Source organism: Hakea prostrata, chromosome 11 (assembly GCF_041222555.1).
Source record: "Hakea prostrata isolate BN-2017 chromosome 11, UWA_Hpros_2, whole genome shotgun sequence".
In the NCBI taxonomy this organism is placed as follows: Eukaryota; Viridiplantae; Streptophyta; class Magnoliopsida; order Proteales; family Proteaceae; genus Hakea; species Hakea prostrata.
Genome location: NC_142610.1, coordinates 11,422,763 through 11,445,994, shown reverse-complemented (window position 1 = coordinate 11,445,994; position 23,232 = coordinate 11,422,763). Strand labels below are relative to the sequence as shown.

General features: G+C 35.9%; 3 protein-coding genes across 4 annotated transcripts; 2 read left to right on the top strand and 1 right to left on the bottom strand.

Annotated features, from left to right (window-relative positions):
- Positions 1-1,956: 1,956 nt before the first annotated feature.
- LOC149000102 (rust resistance kinase Lr10-like) lies at positions 1,957-4,713 on the top strand. Its single transcript, XM_089140993.1, has 4 exons — positions 1,957-2,829; positions 2,910-2,942; positions 3,032-3,064; positions 3,160-4,713. The coding sequence occupies exons 1-4, from the start codon at positions 2,034-2,036 to the stop codon at positions 4,299-4,301; spliced, it is 2,004 nt and encodes a 667-aa protein (XP_088997119.1). The 5' UTR covers positions 1,957-2,033; the 3' UTR covers positions 4,302-4,713.
- A 913-nt stretch (positions 4,714-5,626) lies between these two features.
- LOC149000101 (ERAD-associated E3 ubiquitin-protein ligase HRD1B-like) lies at positions 5,627-14,949 on the top strand. 2 transcript variants are annotated; one of them, XM_089139881.1, is made up of 8 exons: positions 5,627-5,721; positions 6,111-6,649; positions 9,106-9,282; positions 11,652-11,801; positions 11,897-12,102; positions 13,262-13,430; positions 14,019-14,244; positions 14,434-14,949. In XM_089139881.1, the coding sequence occupies exons 2-8, from the start codon at positions 6,120-6,122 to the stop codon at positions 14,590-14,592; spliced, it is 1,617 nt and encodes a 538-aa protein (XP_088996007.1). In that variant the 5' UTR covers positions 5,627-5,721; positions 6,111-6,119; the 3' UTR covers positions 14,593-14,949. The 2 variants fall into 2 exon arrangements, with proteins under 2 accessions (XP_088996007.1, XP_088996008.1); XM_089139882.1 differs by having other exon boundaries at positions 13,262-13,415; positions 14,434-14,948.
- A 993-nt stretch (positions 14,950-15,942) lies between these two features.
- LOC149000100 (LEAF RUST 10 DISEASE-RESISTANCE LOCUS RECEPTOR-LIKE PROTEIN KINASE-like 2.1) lies at positions 15,943-20,590 on the bottom strand. Its single transcript, XM_089140173.1, has 4 exons — positions 19,793-20,590; positions 17,823-17,855; positions 17,684-17,704; positions 15,943-17,449 (listed from the first exon to the last, which is right to left on the bottom strand). Exons 1-4 carry the CDS (start codon positions 20,580-20,582, stop codon positions 16,287-16,289), a joined length of 2,007 nt encoding a protein of 668 aa, XP_088996299.1. The 5' UTR covers positions 20,583-20,590; the 3' UTR covers positions 15,943-16,286.
- Positions 20,591-23,232: the final 2,642 nt, after the last annotated feature.

The window sequence follows — 23,232 nt, the reverse complement described above, 5'->3', positions numbered from 1 at the left end:
TTTGATTCCAATCTAAAGGCTATGGTAAAATAGTTTTTTCTTTATCCAACTTGAAACCCACACTACGTTCGAAGAAACTGCTCTTCAATGTCTTCCACAACCTTTTTTTTCTTCAAGAAACGAAGAATAAGAAGAAGTTGAACATAGCCTTCTTGCAAAAACTTTAAGGAAAAAAAAATGAAGATTAAAATCTAAATAGATTTTACCTCTTAGAGAGTGTTCAAATCCAATGGAGAAGATGAAAACAAGTCTGCAGAGACGAGAATAAGGGTGAAGAAGACAAAGGTCGAAGAAGATGACATGGCAGATAATTTGGAAGGTGGAGAGACATTTTGAAACTAAATCGGGTATGGGGATATTAGTCGAGCTTTATAGTAGTGTGAGTTTCAAGTTGGATAAAAATGAGTTATTTTATTATAGCTTTTAGATTGGAATTGAACATGTGGCATGCTCTGAAGGCTCATTGGGCACTCTATAAGGGATATCCTCCCTGGAAAGGATTCAAACCTAACATTTCCTGATTGTTGCAAAAAGAGAGAGATTCAAATCTAATTATAGAACATAAAGATATTATCTAGTGTCCCCCAATGTTACATGAATTTCAGAAAACAGAGCTTTAAAGTTCAAAATTGAATCATCCTAAAACCTAAAAACTAAGTAAGGATATAAAAATAAAAAAATAAAAAAAGACAATTCAATTGGGGGAAAACAAAAACAAATGAAATCCAACAAAGGGTTTTAATGAATAATCAATGGAAGGACTGGATGAATTCGGAACATGAAGGAGTTTTCTCAGCCACTAGGGACCTAAATATCAAGAGCAAATTCCGTGGAAGGGAACCCACCACTACCTCCAAGTAAGTCCCCATTAATCAAAATAGGATACTTAAAAAGAGTATTTTGGTCATTAAACAATTTAATAAATATTTTAATTTTTGAGATTTGAAGTTTTTGAAACGCGAATACTAAAACCCAGATATAATATATTGTTCTAAAGGATCTAATATTAGTTTATGCTCTATTAAAAGACGAACATAAAAAAAACACTCTAAATATCACGTAAAGTAGAAACCCATTTTGCATTTGAGTGGGGTTGTTAACCACGATGCGGCAAGGTAGGACAAAGGGGGCGGGTATACCGGTTGGAGGGGCCGGGGCACCCACGGGGCCGGCCGCGATTCTCTGTTTGGTTGAGGGCGAGGATGCGCGTTGCCAGCTCTGAACTTCACTCCTTTTGTGTGGTGGGGTGCGCGTGGTCCCCGGCCGGCGCCCGCCGGCCCGGGGGGGTGCCTCGCTTTGTGCTTTTTTCGTTGTGAAGTGGTTCAAAAAAAAAAAAAAAAGGGCCCATTTTGCGTGTATGCCAATTTTGCACACTGCACTAACTTGGAAAGTTCGTGATAAATGTTTTTGAATATCAATTCATATTGATAAGTCATAGTCAAATTCTATAAATTTAGAAAAGGGAATTTTCATCGGCCCCGGGTTTGGTGCATTTTGCAAATTGATTTCTCGCCTCCCTTATAGTATGGGTCTTTGGTTTCGCTCGTTTGCCCTTTTTTTTCTTTTTTTTTTTCTTTCGGTTGTTAATTTACAATCGCCTTCTCTTTCCCGTTCCCAAAAGAGAAAGAGAGAGTGATTAATCACTTTATTGTGTCCGTCTCCTCGGCTTTGGTGTGCTTCTCTCGTCCCGTTGGTTTGGGATCGGGTTGAGGTCCGTTTTGTTTAATAATTTTAATCCCGTGTTAAAATTATTAAGAAAGAAAGAAAAAAGATCGTCGGCTTTTGTCCTTCTTGTTTTTCCTCTCGGGTTTCGTTTTTGGTGCTCCTCCTCGGGTCCTGTTCCTTGAAAACAAAAAATGTAATATAAAATTCAAAAAGTAAACTAAAAAAAATCATGGACTTTGATATGAGTCCACTTCTAATGAAGTGATTGCTTCACTTCTGGTTACAAATCGTTTTAGAATCGTCTGTAATGAAAATTGGATAATTTGGTGACGAGAACTTGAGAAAAGAACTGAGAAAAATTTTCTCAGATGCACCACAGTGGAGCACAAGAAAATATGGTGAAGACAAGCCGATGGTGCCTCTTCATGATCCTAACCTTCTTCTCCATTAGCTTTCAGTCCAGCGAAGCTCAGAAAAGCTGCAACTCTTCTTCATGTGGGAATCTTATCAACATCAGCTACCCCTTTCGCCTTTCAAGTGATCCTCCAGATTGCGGTGACCCTCGATACAACCTCTCCTGTGAGAATAATCGCACTTTCCTCTACTTGTTTTCTGGGAAATACTATGTAGACTCAATCTTTTATCAGAATCGAACCATGAGAGTGGTCGATTCAGGTCTTCAGATTCACAATTGCTCCTCTGTGCCTCTTAATACCTTGACCAGTAATGGTAACTTCACTTACGAAGAACCTTTCTTCTACCCTAGGGTTTATCAGTTGGAAAAATATGTAGTTTTCCTGAGTTGTGAAAACCGAATTAAATCTTCTCCATCATTTGTGAACACCTCTCCTTGCATCAATTCTTCTTCAAGTTCCCAATATTCTTACGTTTTTCTGGCGGATCTAAGTTATTCAGACATACCGGATTTGTGTACGATCGAGAGAATGGTTCCAATTGGTTCGCGAGGAAAGGATTATCATTCTTTCTCAGAGATACACTATGAAATGGCTTTGGGTTTTGAACTCTCATGGTATCGAATTGATTGTGGAAACTGTGAAGAAAAAGGGGGTCATTGCTATCCTGGTTATGATCTTTCCATTACCTACTGCGATTTGGGCTGCCGAGGAGGAATTTGGTATTCACTTTTCCATCCTCCCAGAGAATGTAAGCAAGAATTTGTTACAACCTGCTACCTGTTCCTATTCTTGAATGGCTGATTCAATTTTTGTTCATTGGTATTGCAGGCTTTACTGAAGCATATTGGCCCCAATTTTACGGTAAGAACATACACTGAAATTTTCATTTATATTCTAATTTAATCTCCTGAAACTCAAAATTTTCCATTTTTTTGTGGGTTTTGCAACAGAGCATACTCTTCGACCCCGTCTCTTGATTATAGGTAAAGATTAACACTTTGATTTTTTTTTATAGATATCGTTTTTCTTTTCGTGTTGATCTGACCTACAAGAATTTATACTCATTTCTTTTCCCCAGGGAGAATCCTGGAGTACTTCTTCATTGCTAGAACAACGTTTGGGTTTCTGTTTTTGTGCATTTTGTTGATCTATATGCAGCATCGAAGGCACTTCTCCATGGATGCTAGCATTGAAGAGTTCTTACAAGAACAGAACAATCTAACACTAATTCAATACTCGTATTCAGAGATTAAGAAAATGACTAATCATTTCAAGGACAAACTCGGTAAAGGAGGTTTTGGGTCTGTATACAAAGGAAAGCTTCGAAGTGGCAATCTTGTTGCTGTCAAGATGTTGGCAAATTCTAAAGGTAATGGGCAGGATTTTATCAATGAAGTTGCTACTATTGGGAGGATTCATCATGTCAATGTGGTGAGGCTTGTTGGATTTTGCTTCAAGGGATCGAAAAGGGCTTTGGTGTATGACTTCATGCCAAATGGGTCGTTAGATGGGTTTATCTTCACTCAAGAACAAAAGGGTACTGTTTATTCAAGTAGTTGGGAAAAGATGTATAAGATTGCCTTAGGAGTGGCTCATGGGATTGAATACCTCCATCAAGGTTGTGATATGCAAATTCTACATTTTGATATCAAACCTCACAATGTTCTTTTGGATGAAGATTTTACTCCAAAGATTTCGGATTTTGGGTTAGCCAAATTGTATCCAACAAATGATAATACTGTTCCTCTTACTGCTGCAAGGGGAACAATAGGATACATTGCTCCAGAATTGTTCTACAAGAACATGGGAGGTGTCTCTTATAAGGCTGATGTCTATAGTTTTGGAATGTTGCTAATGGACATGGCAGGGAGAAGGAAGAATGTGAATCCTTTTGCAAATAGTTCAAGTCAGATTTACTTCCCATCATGGATATATGACAAACTGAATCAAACTGAATATCTGGAAATGGAAGATGCAACAGAGGATGATAAAAGAATAGCAAGAAAATTGATCATAGTGGCATTATCTTGCATACAAATGAAGCCTATTGATCGTCCATCCATGAACAAAGTCATAGAAATGCTAGAATCTCCACTTGAGCTTCTACAAATGCCCCCAAAGCCTTTTCTAGCACCGTTTGAAAGAGTGGAAGAAGATCATACAATGATGGAGTCATCTTCCATCTCTGAATCATCTACTTGTTCATTTTCCTACAATTAGATGATTCAATCAATTTAAATGTAAATGGCTGAAACCATGTTATTCAATTGTTAATTATGGAATAATTAGCTTGCTCTAGTAAAAAAAAGATAAAGAACAATTTATTGATCTACTTGTGTTTCTGTAATGGCCTGACTAGGGCTTTAATTAGAGAGGATATGAATAGCCTTATTAAGACTATAATGGTAGTCCATGACGGAAAAATCAGGATTGTTCTTTTGAGTCCAGTGAACTTTTATGCATGTGAGACTTGTGAATGCATGTGATAACATAACATATGTACATTTTTTGTCATGCAAAGTTGTTTTAGCTGTAAGACCCATGCCTCTTAGTGAAGCTGTTGTGGGTTTGACTCTTGTTGATGCTTCTCTCTTGAGGTTGCAGTTGAGGTGCGCATAAGCTGGCTTGGATGGACTTTAGTTTCTAAAAAAAAAAAAATAATTTGTATGTGAAGATTCTCTAATAGTCTTTTTTTTTTTTTTTTCCTTTTTAAGGAAAAATATAGTTAACATTATGAAAAAGGAAAACGAGCTTACATTTTATAATAACTATTCCAATGGTTCATACCCCACAATTCAGGCTAACTAACTCTCTATTTTTTTTGGAATTGAAGTCGTTGAATCAACTTTTGTGATCTTGATTACGTCATCATTAGGGTAGCTATTTAAATATAAGGTTGGGGTTTTGCCCTTGGCCCTAAGGGGTTTCGAACTTCGACCTCTTACATACAAACATTGAACTTTTGCCAATTAAGCCACCTTTCAGATTATTTTTGCTTACTCTTTTGTTTACCCCATTTTATTAAAAAAAATTACATCTAGGTATTGTCATAGGGGTTCTTGCAAAAAGAAGGAAAATAAAATAGAAAAAAAAATCAATTAAAATATCAACATAATTTATTAAAGAGGTAATTTCTTTAAAAAAAAAGAAAAAAAAAAAAAAAAAAAAAAAGAAAAAGAGAAAAAAGAAAAAAGGGAGAGGTAATGTTGATATTTCAAAATATAGGGGAAAAGGAGAGGTAGGTGGAGAGGTACAACTGTACAAGTTCACTCTTCTTGGGAGAATTTAAAAGTGAAATTTTAAGAGAAGGGTAAAAATGCAAAAGAATGTCTTAACAAAAAAAAAAAAAATGCTAAAGAGTTAGATAAAAATTGATGAAAAAGAAAAAAAAAAAAAAACACTGGGCAAACTAATAAAAAACTGTCCAAAACAAAAGTAAAATATTCCAGACACGTGTTAATATATTATTGGCTGATTTTAAGTTGTTGACGTGTAGCTTGGTTGGACCAGTCCGAACTTCGAACCAGCCCTGACGATTTATCTATTTCCTCTTTTTCTTTCTTCCTTGAGTTATTCTCGATTTCTGTCACCGACGACTTCTCACCGACGACGGAGATACCCATAATCGGAGCCTTCACATGTAAATGCTTTCGCTCCTTAATTGTTGTGTTTCTTCAATGTTTGCAAGTTTAGCTTTCGATTCAATTGTCAGTTTGGTCAGTTCTTTTGTTAGAATATTCAGGTTCTTTCAAGTTTATCTCATTAGAATTAATTGATTTTATTTGGTCATCGAAACACTTAAATCTCCACTGCAAATATACCCATTTTACAAAGATTTTACTTTTCGGATGGGTTTAAGGGGAGGGATCTCGGAATGATTTGTTTAGTTTTGCGCGAATGGGTTGTTGCTGCTTGCAATTTCTGAAGAAAAATTCTCACATCTAGGGTTTATAGGTTTTTAATTTCAATTGAGATTGAAATTAGATTTGTTTTTCGGATTTTCTGACTGGATTTAATGTTTTGCAACAGTTATTATAGATGAGGCTGCAAACTTACGCGGGGTTCAGTTTAGTTGGTGCTCTTGGGATTATTTATCATGCCTTTAATACAAGACAGCAATTTTACCCAGCAATGGTGTATTTATCGACCTCCAAGATCAGTTTGGTTCTGCTTTTGAACATGGGTCTGGTCATCATGTGCATTTTGTGGCAACTTACCAAGAGGGTGTTTCTTGGAACACTTCGTGAAGCAGAGGTTGAGAGGCTGAATGAACAGTCTTGGAGAGAAGTCATGGAAATACTATTTGCAGTCACTATATTCAGGCATGATTTTTCGGTTAATTTTCTTGCAATGGTCACTGCTCTTCTGTTAATTAAGGCATTGCACTGGTTGGCTCAGAAGAGAGTGGAGTACATTGAGTCAACCCCGTATGTTCCCAAGCTGACACACATTCGGATAGTTTCTTTTCTGGGGTTTCTTTTCGTTCTGGATAGTCTCTTCCTCTACAGCTCGGTAAAGTATTTGATAGAGACATGGCAACCTTCTGTTTCGCTCTTCTTTGCGTTTGAGTAAGTTACTGATGCTTATGCTTCTGGGTTCTTTGCATTTTTGTTAGAACATTCTTTTTACTGTGACATGCTATTTGAGTTGCACTTGTTTTTCTTACATTTTTGGTAGGAGAAGTTTATACCAGAGTGGATGTACTTAAGGTTGTGGGTGGAAATTACTTAAATGGAAGAATGATTCATAAGCATACAATTCCTTTAGACTGCATCTACTTAAATTCTTTTGGAATATTTCCCTCCTTGAATCAATAAATTCTTCCAGATGGGAAACAGCTCAAGTAAACAACCCAGCCCCGGGAACAGTTAACCTAATGACTTTACCTATGGTGAACATTTGAACATATAATTTTTTTATTATCACGAAATTAGCCTTGGACTACAGAATAGAATTTTTAAGCATACAAAGATGTTTTATAAAGAATGCTTTGTATCCATGGAGATAGAGAGAGAGTGAGTATAATGCTTTTTGGATGTCATTAACTTGACTCAATTTTTTACCAGTTTTGATTTGTGACAACTTAGAACCAGTGGTGAAAAGGAAAACACCAAATTATCAATTGATTCACATTTTGGTGCTATTATGGTACCTTGCATAAAGACTGAAAAGACAGAAAGACACCTGAAACTCAAGCTTCTGAACTGTTTGATCTTCTCCATTCTTGCTACCTAAATGCAATCTTCTCTTTTCTTGAAAACAAATCAGAGGATTTAGTGTGCCTACTCAAAATAAGAAGCAAGTAGTAACAAGATTAGTGGCAAGAAAGGATTGAACATACAGATTGAGGCTTGGTCAGTGGATCAAGCCCTCCTCACTGCTCTGGTGCATGGTCATGGTTCAGATCTCAATACTGAGGCCCATTTTGTCAACTCAAAAAACAGAGTTGGCTAGATATCTCGCTGAGTTGGTGGAATCCCCCCCCCCCCCAAAAAAAAAAAAAAAAAAAAAAAAAGAACCCCACCTTGAGGATCCAACTTGAGGGGTATTACTGTATTAAGAGTCATTGGGGCTGAAACTTGCTGGTCAACCTATTTCAACCTATTTGAACAATTGGTAAACTTAGGTTTATGAAAAAGATAATGTAAATGTGAGTTTCACTTCAAAACCCAAGTGTGAAACCACTACACTAAAGTGAAACCTTAAAGTGGCCTATTTTATGGGTCATATACTCATACATTAATGGTCAAATTCAAAACTCAAATGAGTATAATACATTACACATGTTCACAGTTTAAATTACAAAGTTCAAATGATAATTCAATCATTAAAATTACAACACCAGAGTCGAGACTTGAGATCCTATGGGTTATAGCACACTATCTTGTTTTGCATGCCAGCTCATCTCACTAAATGGAAAAAAAGAGAGATGATGATGCTTAGTGATGGTCAATTTCTGGCTTGCTAGAAAGGCATCTGATGCCTCAAAAAATATGGATGGATGGATGGATGCTCAGATGATCAGAAAAAAATCAGTTTCCTGGTGACAGCATTGTTAATTTCCAGCTAGTACTGAATCATCTGGAGTTTGCTTGTTGCTCTCTTTATGTGGAGCTGAGCAACTACTATATAGTATTTAGGATTGATAGATGGGCAACCAAAATATTTCCAAAACGACAACAATTTTTTTTTCAAAATATGGCAATGAAATGTTAGTGGATTAAAAAAAAAAAAAAATTATTCCTTTTAATCTTTCATCTTCCTTCACCGGTCTGAGCAGGTTTCTCTTAATCAATTTTTATCTCTTAGAATGGGTAGTATTGAAAAGGAATAAAAGGTAAGATAGATTGCCTACAATTATAGGCATTTATTTGTTGTTTGTGTTGTTTTTTCATGTGTTTTTTTGAAGTTGGTTGCTCATAGTAAGTTATCTATGAAACAGGGAATACCCAAGCTTCAGTTGATGCATTTTTTTAGAATAAATTTTTGGTACAATGGAAAGAGAATTACTATCCGATATAATTTTTAGTTTTTGATACGTTGGATATCTTATTAGGAAGGCATCAGTCGAAGAGAATACATGCTAGAGGCTTAAGTGAATAAACGTTTAGGTGAAGCCAAGGTCAGTTAATGGAAACATAGACACAGTGATCACTTAAAAGGAGTTCACAATCCAGATCTCTCGATCAATTGGATGTGGCTGATTAACATAATCATAGAACTATCACAAAAAATGTTGATGTGCTTGTAGGATCACGTGATCAAAATTGTGTGGTGAAAAGAAGAATATTCTCCTTAAAAGTTATTTATTTATTTTATTTTTCCTCAATCTGCTTTTGACTGAACCTCTTAGAATTTATCATCAAAGTATATATTTTGATTTAACTATTCAGAACTAGTGCTACGTTCTCTAGTTTTTTGGGACCAAGGCAGACCAGCTTTGTACTTGGATATCATTTCTGCTGTTTTTGCTTCAGTCTGATATTCTTTAGTTGTAACAGCCCCACTAATTAATCTATTTCAGGTACATGATACTAGCAACTACAACAGTGTCCACATTTATAAAATATGTTTTCTATGTCAGTGACATGTTGATGGAAGGACAATGGGATAGAAAGCCTGTTTATACTTTCTACTTGGAGCTTATCCGTGACTTGCTTCATCTATCTATGTACCTATGCTTCTTCCTTGTGATTTTCATGTGAGTAACTAATTTGCCACTGATTTCTTATTCACAGTCTATATATATGCACTTGCACACATTTATAATTTACTCATGCTTTATACTTATGTATTACATTGAAGCTGTACCACATGAGAGTCATATTGGTAAACTATCCATTTTGAATTATTTCTCTGTTTTCCATCTTGAGCTTTTGTGTGTACATTAGAGTAGATGATTGCCTTTAACAGAAATGCAAATATCTAAACTGCATTGCATTGGGAAACTATGTTAGACAAAATATTAGGTGTGAAAATATATTGTCTAACATTGCTATCAACTTAAAGGCATCCCTTACAATGTTCAACATTTCATACAAATTTTGGAACTTCCCATCCTGTTAGATCCTCGGTAAGGGTACATACGACCTCATCAAGATTGTTGAACTATTGTCACCAATTTCTCATGTGCGTCACATGTCAAATTGGAACCTAATATGAAAATCCCTTGCCACACGCTTCGCGTCGCTTTATGTTCACCTATTTTTCATCGATTGGTAAGACTATTGAAGTGCTCCATTGATGGGCTAAGCTGTTTTGAGGAACTGACTGATATAGCAAAATCCCACTGATCCAGATTTAGAGAACAATTAGGTCAGAAGTAGAGAAGATCAACAAGTGAAATAGAAACATACTAACTCTGAAATTAGTAACTGAGAGGAATATACACAAACTCTTAAAAACTAGTAATGACATAAAAATAGTGACTTAATAAGATCATTGTCTTTTCAAAATTGCAGTCGAGAACTTTCTTGGAATCCCATGTGATCCTCACCAAAGTTCTATTCCGGCAGCACCTTGGAGTCCTTATAGGAATCTTCATGTTATCTGTTTTGACCCCCAGAAGTATGACAGCCTTCACGTTGTGTTGTGGCCGCCTTTTCTTCATGTCATGTCTTTCATCACTCTGTCTTGGTTGAGTTCTGCAGCAGTTAAGACTGCTAAATGACTGAAAATCCCTTGCTAAGATCTTTATTTCCTGGGCTTGGTAGGATAAATGTTATGAAAATAGAAAAAGGTACCACAAGTGGATAAACCATAAATTTGACATTTTTCCCTCAAAAAAAGTAAATATGGTAAAAACCTTAACCGGCATTAATTGGATTACATGCAAGGTTTTTCTAAACTCTGTTAAGTAACAAGCTGAATTTTGTGTGCCAAGATGCCAGACTAACCTCAGGCTTAATACCTTAAGACTTAAGGGCATCAATGCCGTAGGATCATTGTCAGAGTGTCTGTAATTTCTGCATGTTAAGTTTGGTTGGTTTGGAAGTCACAACCTAATGCGCCAGGTTGCAGCATTGGGTTATTATCAACCAATTTGTGTTGATTGGCTTCTTTAAGTATTTCTGTACTTGTATGGAAGCTGAAATCTTGGTGTTGAGGTTTGAGCTAACCACTATTTGTAAGATTTATTTCTCATAAGACCCCACTTGATGGTGTCAGTATTTAATCTAAAGCAACCTACGCAAACTTGAACCAACGAAACCTGAATAGTTTTAGGATTCAGTAATCAAGTTTGGGAAATTTTGGGGTGGCCATGGTGGTGGACAGGCGGGGAGGACTCAGTTAGGCATCTTCAGTTGTGTTTCTTATTCTATTACAAGATGAATGTTTAGCCTTACAGTTGATCCAGTCTGCTTTACCATAACTTAAGTTGTATCCATATATTCCGTGTCATGTGGAAGATGAAGCAGTTGGAGGTCATGGAGATCCAGTAGGAGGGAGGGAGATAGTGAAGGCCTCTCTCCTCCCATGACAAAGGGGCAGTTTTCCTAAACAACCCTAAAAATCTGCCAAATAGCACATCAGAGGGGCCCACATTTTGTAGACAGGTAGGCCTCACTGTTCCTTGTTCACATCTAAAGTTTCAGCCTATCAGATCCTGCTAATTGGTTATACATGGGGATGCATGCCAAAAAGTGGGAGGAGGTTTGATTACATCAGACTCTGAAATTTGACATGGCTAATCCAAATATTGCACTTTCTATCTTCTGTCATAACTTGTAAGAGCCACATCATTTGTCGATGAGGCATAATGAGAGTTGGCTGTTTTGACAAGTAGTTCTTCCGATGAGAATATTGCATTTCCTTGTTTATCTGTAAAACTATATTTGCTTTTAGTATTTCCTGTTACTGTCTTAGTTCTCACTGTATTATGGTGATCCTTAGTTTGTGTTATTTATTTATTTATTTATTTATTTATTAATTTATTTATTTATTATTTTTTTTTTTTATTTTCATTTTCTTGAGAAAATTATTTGAGCATGTGGTGGTCATTTGTTTGTCTTTGTTTCATGACATGCTGCTTTTTTGGCCATGTTGTTTGACTGTGGAAATGGTCCTTAGGAATTATGGTGTGCCATTGCACTTAATCCGAGAACTCTATGAGACTTTCCGCAACTTCAGGGTCCGAGTTTCTGATTATATTCGTTATCGGAAAATCACTTCAAATATGAATGACCGTTTCCCAGATGCAACACCTGAAGAGTTAAATGCGTGAGTCATATATTTGCCTTGCCATTTATGTGTGTATTTCTTTTCTGACATTTTTTCTTGAATTAATCATCGAAATATGTGTGTTAAATTTTCAGAAGTGATGCAACTTGCATTATTTGTCGTGAGGAGATGGTGGTAGCAAAAAAGCTACTTTGTGGACATCTTTTTCATGTCAATTGCCTCCGGTCATGGTTAGAGCGCCAACATACTTGCCCTACATGCAGAGCTCTAGTTGTTCCTCCTGAAAATGGGACGACTGCATCTGGGGGACATGGAGCCGGGTCTGATGTTCACCAGCAAGGTAAATCATATAGCTGTTAGCTTCGTTTCTTTTCATGTTTGTGACTTAAAAAGTTGAAATATGATGGTCTGTGCTTGTGCTGGTGTTTTTTCACTTGGTGATGATGCATTCAAAAGAAAAGGCATTTGCCTGCATGCAACATGCCAAATGTTGTTATTATTACTGCTTTTTTTAATTATTAGTTTTCAACTTTTGGTTGCTGAACCATTGCTCCTGTAATGCTCATTTGTTCTTGTCTATTGTTGTATCCTCTGCCAGCATTGGATTCTGGAGCAAACATTTTATGGCATTTTGACATATTGAGATACTTTCTTGCCCTTACTCTTCAAAATATCCATGAGAGTTGGCTTAGTCTCATTACAAATTGAAAATTTATTTATACCATCATATTTGGAGTAAAAGTATTGTGTTATGGTTCACAAATTTCATTTCTCTATTGTTAATGTTTTATTTTCTTACGTATGGATACTGAGTGCCACTTCAGTGTTAGCTTGCTTTTCCTATTTCAAATTCGAACCTCAGTCCATTTTTATTTGATGCCCTGAAGAGATACATGAGCCAAGTCCAAAGATCCTAAATTTGATGGTCAGTTGTATCCAATTCGTAGATGTATGTACTTGCAGCCAATATCCTTTTACTTATTTGATCATTGGGCTTAAGCTTACTATCTGTTGGCTGGCCCTAACAATGCTGCTCTTTAGATAGGATCACTCAAAGCAATATATATTGCTCATTGACTAGCTCTGTTTATTGATTTGGCAGATAACTGAATTAGGCTTTTTTCTTTATTTAAATCTGGCAAGATGGTATAATTATGAATCATACTTGGAATTGAACACTTAGACCTAGGTCAAGAAACATCGGGATGAAGTTTGAGCATACTCTAAATTATTTTTATTCTATGGCAATTTTCTAATTCTTCTAGAAGTAGGCTTTCCAGTAATTTTGGCACTTTGATTAATACTTTGGGGTTACTGTAATTCAAAGGTTTTCTTCCTTATTATATAGTTGTGATGATACTGAAACTTTTCTTTTGCCACTTAATCATCTTCATTTTGTGGCTTTGTTATTTTGTTTAGTTGTGGTTGAGAAACTCTCGGATTGTTGATGAAGTAAAGCTACTAAATTTTGAGAAACTCACCATTTTAACCGTGTGCAGGAATGGGTGCAGCAAGTACATCTACTCAGGATTCAGAAGGTGGTACAACTGATAATAATTTGAGGCAACATCAGATGAGACTCCAAGCTGCTGCCGCTGCTGCTGCAGTATATGGGAAATCTTTTGTCTATCCTTCTGTGAATGCTTCTGCTTGGTATGCATTTTCAATGTGAGCATTGAAAAATTAGTCTGTTAAAATCCGTGGTTGCTTATTTTGCTTCGACCACATTTATAGTCAAAATATTTACATTCTTTCTAAGTTTTCAATTATTTTAATTAGAAACTTAGAAGATGACTACCATCCCTCTTAATTGAGCAATCTTTGAAGACAAAGTGTTATCTTTATTTATTTATTATTATTTTTTTAGGAGTTGGGTGGGGGGAGAGGAATTGAACCAAGCTAGTCCTGTATTGTAATGTAGACAAGCTTGTTACCCCAAGTGGTTTGCTCAGTTTGAGGACAGTTATCTCATGAATAAGATCATGAGTTCAATTCAATTCTCCTTGGGAGCTTATCATCCCAAAAAATAATAAAAGAAACTTGTTTATATATATATATATGAGCTTGTTTTTTGAATATTTGAAGAGAAAGGAGAGAGTAAGGGTGGGGGCTTGAGGAAGGGAATAATCCAGATTGCCGGATTTTGTATTTTCACATTTTTGGCTAAATTTGTTTGGTTGTAATGTAACATATATACATCTGGTTTTGATTGTTGATACTGTAATAGCATCTGAATATTTTTCTTTTGACTAGCAGGTCTCCAGGGCATGCTGTACTTCCGCAGGTGCATCTGCCTTCAGCTGACTCCTCTACTACAGATTCAACTGGAGAAAGGATTTTCGGGCAAACACAAGAGAACCCGTTTGCAAACCCGGGTGGTCTTCCTAACTGTGCTTTTATCCCCTTCCAAGTACCTGGTGCCAATAATATACCATCTTCACACATAGAAGCTCAGGAGAGATTTCTCCGTCATCAGATTGAGGTACAGTGACTTTGACAAGTGATATATTAGAATTCACTGCCCAACTTCCAATTGCTTCTAAACTCAGTACTTACCATGTACTTGTAGCTTCTTTTATCTGGTTGTATTACTTTCTTGGTGCCAAATACAATGGCCCTGTTTGTGTGGACCTTATGGTAAAAGCTGAGTTTTGTTTTGTGCTGTTGCCAGGCCCTACAAAACCAGATGAAGCTTCTACAGCAACAAAAACTGGATGAATCCATGAAAAGGGGTTCTACCACGGCATCAGATAGCAAGGGAAAGGCTACTGCATCTTCATCATCAACCATTACTGACTGCAGCCGTGATGAAGAGTGTGAAAGCGGTTGACAATCAGTAAGATCATTACTGAAAAGTTCTACAGCGAAATAGGATCAATATTGTAAAGGAGACAGAAAAGTATGTTCCAAATCTCACACTTTTTTTTTCTTTTCTCCATCATTCAGTCTTATCGGTTGTGGTTGGTGAGCAATCTTTATTTATGTACTCTGAGGGGGAATTTTTTTTATCAGATGTGTTAATATTTACTGTCCAAATAGGTATTTGCAGTTGTAATCTGATCATGTTCTTTCTTGTGACAAATTTTACAACACTCTTCATTCTCTTGGGTAAATGAAACTCTGTGTTCCCCTATTCTTAAGAACTTTATTACCGTGGTTTAATTCATCAAATAGGTTGGTATATAAATTTAAGAACGTTTTTACATTAATTTACATCAATTTTTTGGTCAACTAGACAACTTGTAAAATTAATTTCATTTTACTTAATTGGGCTGGTTATAAGAAACTCGTGAGCGAACTTGTCTTGACATTCTCGTGTAGTAACCCTTGTTCTTCGGCCCTCATTGCCAAAGCCTTGGCTATGCGGCTGGGACTTCTCCAAGCCATTAAGAATGAAGTGAAGAATTTGGTTGTGGAATCAGATTGTCAGGAGTTAATTGGACAGATTCTTTCTTCTCCAGATTTTGAAATTGAACTTATATAATTGGACAGATTCGTTCTTCTTCTCCAGATTTTGAAATTGAACTTATAGTCCGAGATATTTGTACACTCAAGGACTCTGGGTGTGTTATTTTTTGTTTTTTTTGAGGGGTGTGATTTTTTTTTTTTGTTTTTGGGTAATGGTGTTTGAGGGGGGGCCCCCCCCCACCCTGCGCACAACAAAATGGTGAAGGTTGGTGCCCTTTAAAAAAGCTTTTTATTTAAAAAAATCCTTTTTTCCCCAAAAAAAATTCACAATTTTGGGGGTGGTTTTGGGAACCCTCTTTTTGTTTTATGCCTTTTTAGGGGGGCCTTTATTGGGTTTGCCTCTGATTATAAATAAAAGTTCAAAATTTACCATTTTTGTTGAAGTGTCATCTGGGGAGGATTCATCACTGATATTTGACAAGATTCATTTTGATTCATTTTTTTTTATGCCAAGTTAATCCAACAATTTTAGGCAAAGAGAAACATTAATCTTATTCTGGGGGTTTTTAAATAGTTTTTGATCTTCAGATTGTTTGTGCATCTATGATTGCAATTTGCAACTCATCTACAATGATTTAGTAAAGAAGAAGAAGAACAATAGCATTGTTGGGGATTTGAACAATTTTGTTTTTGGGTTGGGTGAAGGGTGGGCGAGGGGGGAGAAGATGTAGAGTAGAACAATACAAAACTGGGTTTATTTGACTTGGTAAAAAGAAAATAGCGGTGCAAGTTTGGTCCGGATAGGTTGAATCTATCTTAGCCGCCTCGAGCCAGACTAGGACTTAGGCTCAAAATTCTGGTCATGAGGGATAGTTGAGGTGATCCATTTGTAAGCAAAAGAAACATTAATCTTATTCTCAGTTTACTCGTGCATCTATGATGCATGCACTGATTTATCATTAGAAACATGCACCTAATACTGAGGGATTCCAAAGTAATCGAAGACTACCACTGGAAGACCCATACTACTTTCATGGAAGACTCTAATGATTACTGATCCTTGAAGCTTTTACAAGTACTGTGAAGATCATTCGAAGGTTGTTCTCCAATATCATGTCAATTTCTATGTTGATTTGATTGAATTACTGAATGATTATGAGAATAACTTGATGATCCTGATGTGGATGATGACTCTACAATTGTATGATCTTCTTCCACTCTTCCAGATGATGCTAGAAAAGGCTTTGGTGGCATTTGTAGAAGCTCAGTAGGGGATTCTAGCATTTGTATGACTTTGCTCATGGAAGGGCGATCTACAGGCTTCATTTGTATGCAAGACAGTGCCACTATGATCAACTTTCTAGCTATTCTTCTGTCTTCCTCTGTTGCATTTTCCATTTCCAAATCTTCTGCTTGGTTTAGTTTGTCATATATCCATGATGGAAAGTAAAATTGACCAGAAGATTCTGCAAAAGGATTCATATTCTTCCTTCTCCCAACCATGTCCATCAGCAACATTCCAAAACTATAAACATCAGCCTTAAAGGAAACACCTCCCATGCTTTTGTAGAACAGTTCTGGAGCTATATATCCTATTGTTCCCCTCGCAGCGGTAAGAGGAACAGTATTATCATTTGTAGGATATAGTTTGGCCAGCCCGAAATCTGAAATTTTTGGGTTATAATCATCATCTAGAAGAACATTGTGAGGCTTGATATCGAAATGTAGAATTTGCATATCACAACCTTGATGGAGATACTCAATCCCATGAGCCACTCCAAGGGCAATCTTATACATCTTTTCCCAACTATTAGAATAAATATTACCCTTCTGTTCTTGAGTGAAGATGTACCCATCTAGTGATCCATTTGGCATAAAGTCATACACAAGAGCCCTTTTTGATCCTTCAAAGCAAAATCCAATGAGCCTCACCACATTGACATGATGAATCCTCCCAATGGTAGCAACTTCATTGATAAAATCCTGCCCATTCCCTTTGGAATTCACTAACATCTTAATCGCGGCTAGATTCCCACTTCGAAGCTTTCCTTTATACACAGACCCAAAGCCTCCCTGACCAAGTTTGTCTTTGAAATTCATAGTCATCTTCTTTATATCTGCATATGAGTATTGGATTAACAATAGATTGTTATGCCCTTGTAGGAACTCTTCAATATTAGTGTCCAAGGAGAGGTGCCTTCGTCGTCGCAGGACATAAGAGATGAGTAAGGCTGGGCAACACATATATCCTAATAAAGTTCTCAGCGCCAACAACAATGCTGGACAAAGAAAATACATAGCATGAAGGTCAAGCAATGAATACTGAATACCAATTTAGTTAAAAATAAAAAAAAAATACCAAGGCTATGAAAGGTTGAACAAGGTAGAAAACATAAGACGATGATTGGCAATTCCACCGGATGGGAAATTTGCAATCATCATCAATGTATAAAAGTGCGTAAGTACTAGAGATTTATAAATCATCAAAAGAAATAGTTTCACTTCTTACGTACCTATGGAGTTGGCAAGTAATTCTGCAATTTGGACGGACCACAAAAGGAATGAAGTGAGTCGAGAAAAGAAAATATAGGTGAAAAATACTCTTTATATTAGAAATTAATATGCAAAAAGGAAATAAAGGTTAACTCTTACCCAAATACATGAGCAAGTAGTCTTTGATGATGCCTACAATGTCAAAGTGAAAAGAATGTATCAGCCAATCACTTACCAGCTATCAAAATAAAATAAAAGGGTAGCTATGTTCTATGCGACAACAAAAGGACTTTTTGCAGTTCCTTCTGGGTAGCAAAAGACCAAAGGTCAAACAATCTCCGACTATAGCTGTGGATTATTTGTGTTTCTCTGTTCACAACTAGAAGTGCCGTTTGCAAAACTTCTTAGCCAAGTTCGTGAAAAAGAAAATTACATTGGCTAGATTGATTTATATGTGATAAGAAATAAATATGCATAAGAAGATCAGCAACAATAAAATCAGATTTATTTTTTTCAATAGATAGATTATTTATTGAGGAGAAACCAAAGCTACAGGAGGAGACTTGTGAAGCCAGGGAGAGGAAAGCAGCCAAACAGTAGGCACTGTGGGGGTCCTCTCATAAAGTGATAAATAGTCACCAAAATGAGGAAAATGAGATTTATGAGATTTATGTCTTTGTAGTTACAATATTTGACAAAAGCAATAAATAAGAGACGTGCATTTTTCTCTCTATACCATCCCCCTTTCCACAATAAAGGGGGGGGGGGGGGAGGGGGGGTTTGCTTGAGAAGAAAAATAAACAAGTGAGCGCGAGATCTCATGAAAGAACTCATTAAGTGCAGGGTTCTGGGAGTTTGAGTGAGCTTTCTATGTTGGAGTAGTGGATTTGAAACTCTTCAAGGGTTGAGAGTGTGAGTTAAGAGAGAGTGTACATGGATATCCAGTTTTGGATACATGTTTGGTTTTGGTAATAAATTCAAATACTGTACAAGTTTTATATTTTTACTTTCTCATAGTGAAAGGTCTCATTACGCCCGTAGATGTAGGCAAAGCCAAACCACGTATATTGTTCTGTCTGTATTTCTTTTGTTATATTTCATGTAGGTCCCACACAAGAACTATTCAAATACTGTACAAGTTTTATATTTTTACTTTCTCATAGTGAAAAGTCTCATTACGCCCGTAGATGTAGGCAAAGCCAAACCACTTATATTGTTCTGTCTGTATTTCTTTTGTTATATTTCATGTAGGTCCCACACAAGAACTATTCACGTGGGCCCCACACAGACACTATTCACGACACTATACACACGAGCACTATTCACGAATACCTTTTTTTTATTTTTATCAATCACACTCTTTATAAGGGAAAATATATATCAATGACAATCCTTGCCCTTAGAAATCATAGTTAATAAATGATGCAAACAAGTTAAATCTTTTCCCAAAAAAGAAATCCTTGAATGATAAATCCTATTGGATTTGTTTTTGTCTACGTTTACCATCTACAACAACTCTTACTCTTTAATTTTTGTATTTTCATGGTACTATTTTTCCACAAATATTTTTCGTTTTCCTTTCCTCCTCCATTTTCTGCTTTTAAAATGTAAAATAATAGTGAAAGTGGATAAATAAAAACTATATAAAACTATACTTTTAATAATAGGTGTAACTAAAAATTGAATAACAACTCTTAAGCCAACCCTGTCAGGGTTTCTCTAAGCATGATCCGCCTTGATTAACCTCGGTAGAGTCGGGTTGACCCTAATTTACCCTGACTATGACCTAGAAATTTTTATCACTTCTTATTTGAAGTGTTAATTTAATAATTTAACACACTAAAACTCATTTTTTTTATTATTATAAACAATGAATTTAAATATAATTAATTGAATGAAACCTTAATAAGGAGTCTGAATGAAATTTACCCTTAATTTTCAAGTTTTCTTCTATTAATTTCCCCAGTAACCAAACAGCTTATTAGCTTACTGTTTTTGACTCGTTCAATTTCTAAAATAAAACTCAACGAAAACAGAAAAAATCTAAAACCCAAAGTAAAGCATTTACTGAACCTAAACTGAGAAATTAAATAAATATTTAAAACACAAAATAACACATTCGCACTTACAAATTGTTGTTAGGCAATAGTTGGAGCCGCAGATGTAAGTTTTGGGAAGACTTTCGCTGGGATAACAACCAAACCTTTTTTCGTGACAGTTGGCGCAATCAATCCGATACCATGAGAGATCAAACCCCATGGCCAACTCATGGTGTATCTCAGAGTAAGAGCGTTTACCGGCTGCTTCTTGCAAACCAATTGGAACCATTTTGCCGATGGTACACGAGTCTGGTATCTCTGAAATACTTAAGCTTCCATTTCCCACATAAACGTAAGAATATATGGAATCTGAAGAAGAAGAAGAAGAAGAAGAAGAAGAAGAAGAAGAAGAAGCATTGATGCATGGAGAGGTACTCACAAAGGGTAGAGTAGAATTAATAGGGCTTTCACAACTCAAGAAAACTACGTAGTTTTCCAACCAATAAAACCTGGGATAGTAGTAAGGGTCTTTATAACTGAAGTTAGCGTAGTTTGTCAAGGAATAAAGAGGTAGAGAAGAGCAATTGTGAATCTGGAGACCTGAATCAACCACTCTCATACTTCGATTCTCATAAGAGATCGTCTCTACATAATACTTCCCTGAATACAAGTTCAGGACAGTGCGATTATTCTCACAGGAGAGGTTGTATCGAGGGTCACCGCAGCTGGGAGGATCGCTTGGCAGGCTAAAAGGCCAGCTGATGTTCACAAGAGTCCCACATGAAGAAGAGTTGCAGGCTTTCTGGGCTTGACAAAACTGGAAACCAATCAAGAAAAAAGCTAGAATGGAGATAAGGCAATAATCGCTTCTCCTCAACATAGTGGCTTGTGGTGGTGTTATTGTAAGATAAACTTGTGTTAATTGAAGGATAAGGTCTTTTATTCTCTATTCGTGGGAGGATTAATTAGAAAATGGCACTAGTCCAAGGGGTCTCCAGGTAGTATGGCCTTTGAATCTCTGATCATGAAAAAATTTCCGAGATTTTCAGCCACCATCTAATATTCATCCGACTCCCATTGAGTTATTTAATTTATCAATCATAAAATAAATATATTAATGATATACTTGACATTTAAAAAATTGCAGTTGAGTAATGATGGAAGCACGTTAACTATTTTTAAAACAAAAAATAAAAACTTTGAATGAAAAATTCTACATTCAACTCTCTTTATCTTCGTTGACAATTACTCTTCCTTTTCTATTATTTTACAAAATTTTTTTTCTTTATTTTAATTTTTTAGCCACTATTGGATGATTGCATGAAGGTTAGGTTCCCACAAATATGTCAATTAACAAACCAGAGTTTTTATTTTTTATAATATATATATTCATTCAGTCAATGCTTCATAGTTTGAACATTGGGCTGGGTCCCACATGGTTTCTCTCTTGTCATTGATTTTTTAAAAACACCATTTCAGTTTGAAAATTATAAGAAAATGAAAGAATAGACTAAGAGAAAGACTCATACTAATAAGTCAATGGAATTTTAATTAAATTGGGTATTGCTATTACCAGCTGTATGTATACTGAGTCTTTTTTTTTTTTTCCGTCAAACACAGAAAACTTCATTCAAATAAACAAATCTGGGAATATCTTCCCAGCAAGAACAGTATACAAATGAGCAAGTCTCTTGACCGAGTCTTTTGCATTTTGTTTGAAACAAGTATTCAAATATCATTATGTGAAGTCTGGATCAAGGTGTTTGTCTACTAATATGTTGAAGTCATATTGTTCAATCATAAAGAATATGGTCACTTCTTTATGATCACAATGTTCATTGAATCTAGAAAATATCGCATAATACAATTTAAAAATCATAAAAAATTTCTCATGCGACAACAAGAAAGACTCGTTAAAACTTTGATTATCTTTCCTTACAGCCAATTGCATCAAAACTCAACTAAGAAGCTAATGGCATCAAGATTCATGACTAAGTCAAGAAGATTCTGACGTTTAAACTAATTTGAGAGTTTTCTCAACTACCTTTTCCAAACATCATGCAACCAAGCACTTACCGAGCGACACAATGCAAAACCAAAAACTAAAAAACCCCGGTTCATCGATTGATTGATGTAACTCAAAGACTTGAAACTCAATGCCATAGTTTATAGGTTGTGCTCCAAAGAATAAAAATTTACAGCCATAATTTTTTTTTCCTACTAAGAAGTTCTTTAATATTTGATAATGTTGAGGTAATTGTATTACAAATTCTACAAAAGATAAAAATAAAATTGTAATACAATTAAAAGATGAAGATCTTTAGCTAATCTGGAGAGCTTGGTGTTGCAATCGAACGAACCACCGATCAATGAGGTTAAATCACGCCTTGAGTGTTGTCTTTAAGGTAATTGATGCACCAAACTATCAAGGGTTCTTCGCACCACGACCTCCAAGGTAAAACAACCTCCAACTAGAAAATGAGGTAGTTCTTCTAGTCCCTTCAAGGAGCCAAAAGCTATAACGTAACACTTAGACAAATTCAAAGGAAGAAACTTTTAAGATAAGTAACAAATAATGCAAGTGTACGAGGAATACTCTTTCTCTTCCAAACCACATGCAAGGAAGGGTTGGGTTTATATAGGCCCAAACCACACCTTACACCCGCTGAGATTCTCAAGGCAATGAATTGGGTCATGAATCACAATGACTCATCTCCTCACAAGGGGTTGAATCAATTCTCCACTAATGAAGAATTAATGGGCTTGTCCTTTCTCCACTAATGTAAATAAACCACCTTGACTTAACCTCCCACTACTTGGAAAATTAACTCTCATATTCACTTCTTTTGAATGAATTGAATTTAATCCATTCAATAATCTTAACACCACATATGATAATGGCCATGAATGGTCGTGAAGTTGAAATGAAAATTGAAGGTCAAAAGTTAGAATTTAAGTAAATCCATTGTACAAGTAAGCCCACCTTATCACCATGATCAAGACCTTTAAGACCCATGACCAATGTCACGAAGAACTTCATAACCAAGGCCATGAAGGGCCTTTTTTACTCATAGGTGCCTCATTACCATCCTTATCTTATGGGTCCTACACACTAACAAGACAATTAAATAAAAGAAATGTAAAAACTAATTTTGAAACTTAATATAGAATTTAATAAAAAACCTAATAGATAAGATAATCTCAATTAAACAAGGTCAATAAAGACCGACCAGGTACAATTCTATTCTACCAAATCCTAGTTAGTTCAATAATGAACCAAGGCTAAACTTAGGCAAAGAATTCCATTAGGGTTCGACTAATACTCTTAAGTCTTCGGGGAGGTTCATAAACAAGTACAAGATATCTAGGTCTTATAATCAAGTTGTTAAGAACTCTGACAAGTTAAGGAATTTTTGTTTAGTGGAGTCCTCAGACTCAACGACCTAAGCAAGAATACTCATAGAGTTAGAGTCGAACTCCATCACTACGTAGCCAAGGTAATCCCCTAGGTTATAAATACACCTTTGCCA

What these genes read in the sequence shown, in the direction of transcription:
- LOC149000102 (XM_089140993.1), top strand. Translation starts at nt 2,034, where the DNA reads ATGCACCACAGTGGAGCACAAGAAAATATGGTGAAGACAAGCCGATGG. An exon ending in ATATTGGCCCCAATTTTACG is followed by an intron (nt 2,943 to 3,031) that starts GTAAGAACATAC and finishes GTTTTGCAACAG; the next exon opens with AGCATACTCTTCGACCCCGT. An exon ending in ACCCCGTCTCTTGATTATAG is followed by an intron (nt 3,065 to 3,159) that starts GTAAAGATTAAC and finishes TCTTTTCCCCAG; the next exon opens with GGAGAATCCTGGAGTACTTC.
- LOC149000101 (XM_089139881.1), top strand. Translation starts at nt 6,120, where the DNA reads ATGAGGCTGCAAACTTACGCGGGGTTCAGTTTAGTTGGTGCTCTTGGG. An exon ending in ACACCTGAAGAGTTAAATGC is followed by an intron (nt 11,802 to 11,896) that starts GTGAGTCATATA and finishes TTAAATTTTCAG; the next exon opens with AAGTGATGCAACTTGCATTA. An exon ending in GCTTGGTATGCATTTTCAAT is followed by an intron (nt 13,431 to 14,018) that starts GTGAGCATTGAA and finishes TTTGACTAGCAG; the next exon opens with GTCTCCAGGGCATGCTGTAC.
- LOC149000100 (XM_089140173.1), bottom strand. Translation starts at nt 20,582, where the DNA reads ATGTTGAGGAGAAGCGATTATTGCCTTATCTCCATTCTAGCTTTTTTC. An exon ending in CTATTGCCTAACAACAATTT is followed by an intron (nt 17,856 to 19,792) that starts GTAAGTGCGAAT and finishes TTGACATTGTAG; the next exon opens with GCATCATCAAAGACTACTTG. An exon ending in ATTACTTGCCAACTCCATAG is followed by an intron (nt 17,450 to 17,683) that starts GTACGTAAGAAG and finishes TTCTTTGTCCAG; the next exon opens with CATTGTTGTTGGCGCTGAGA.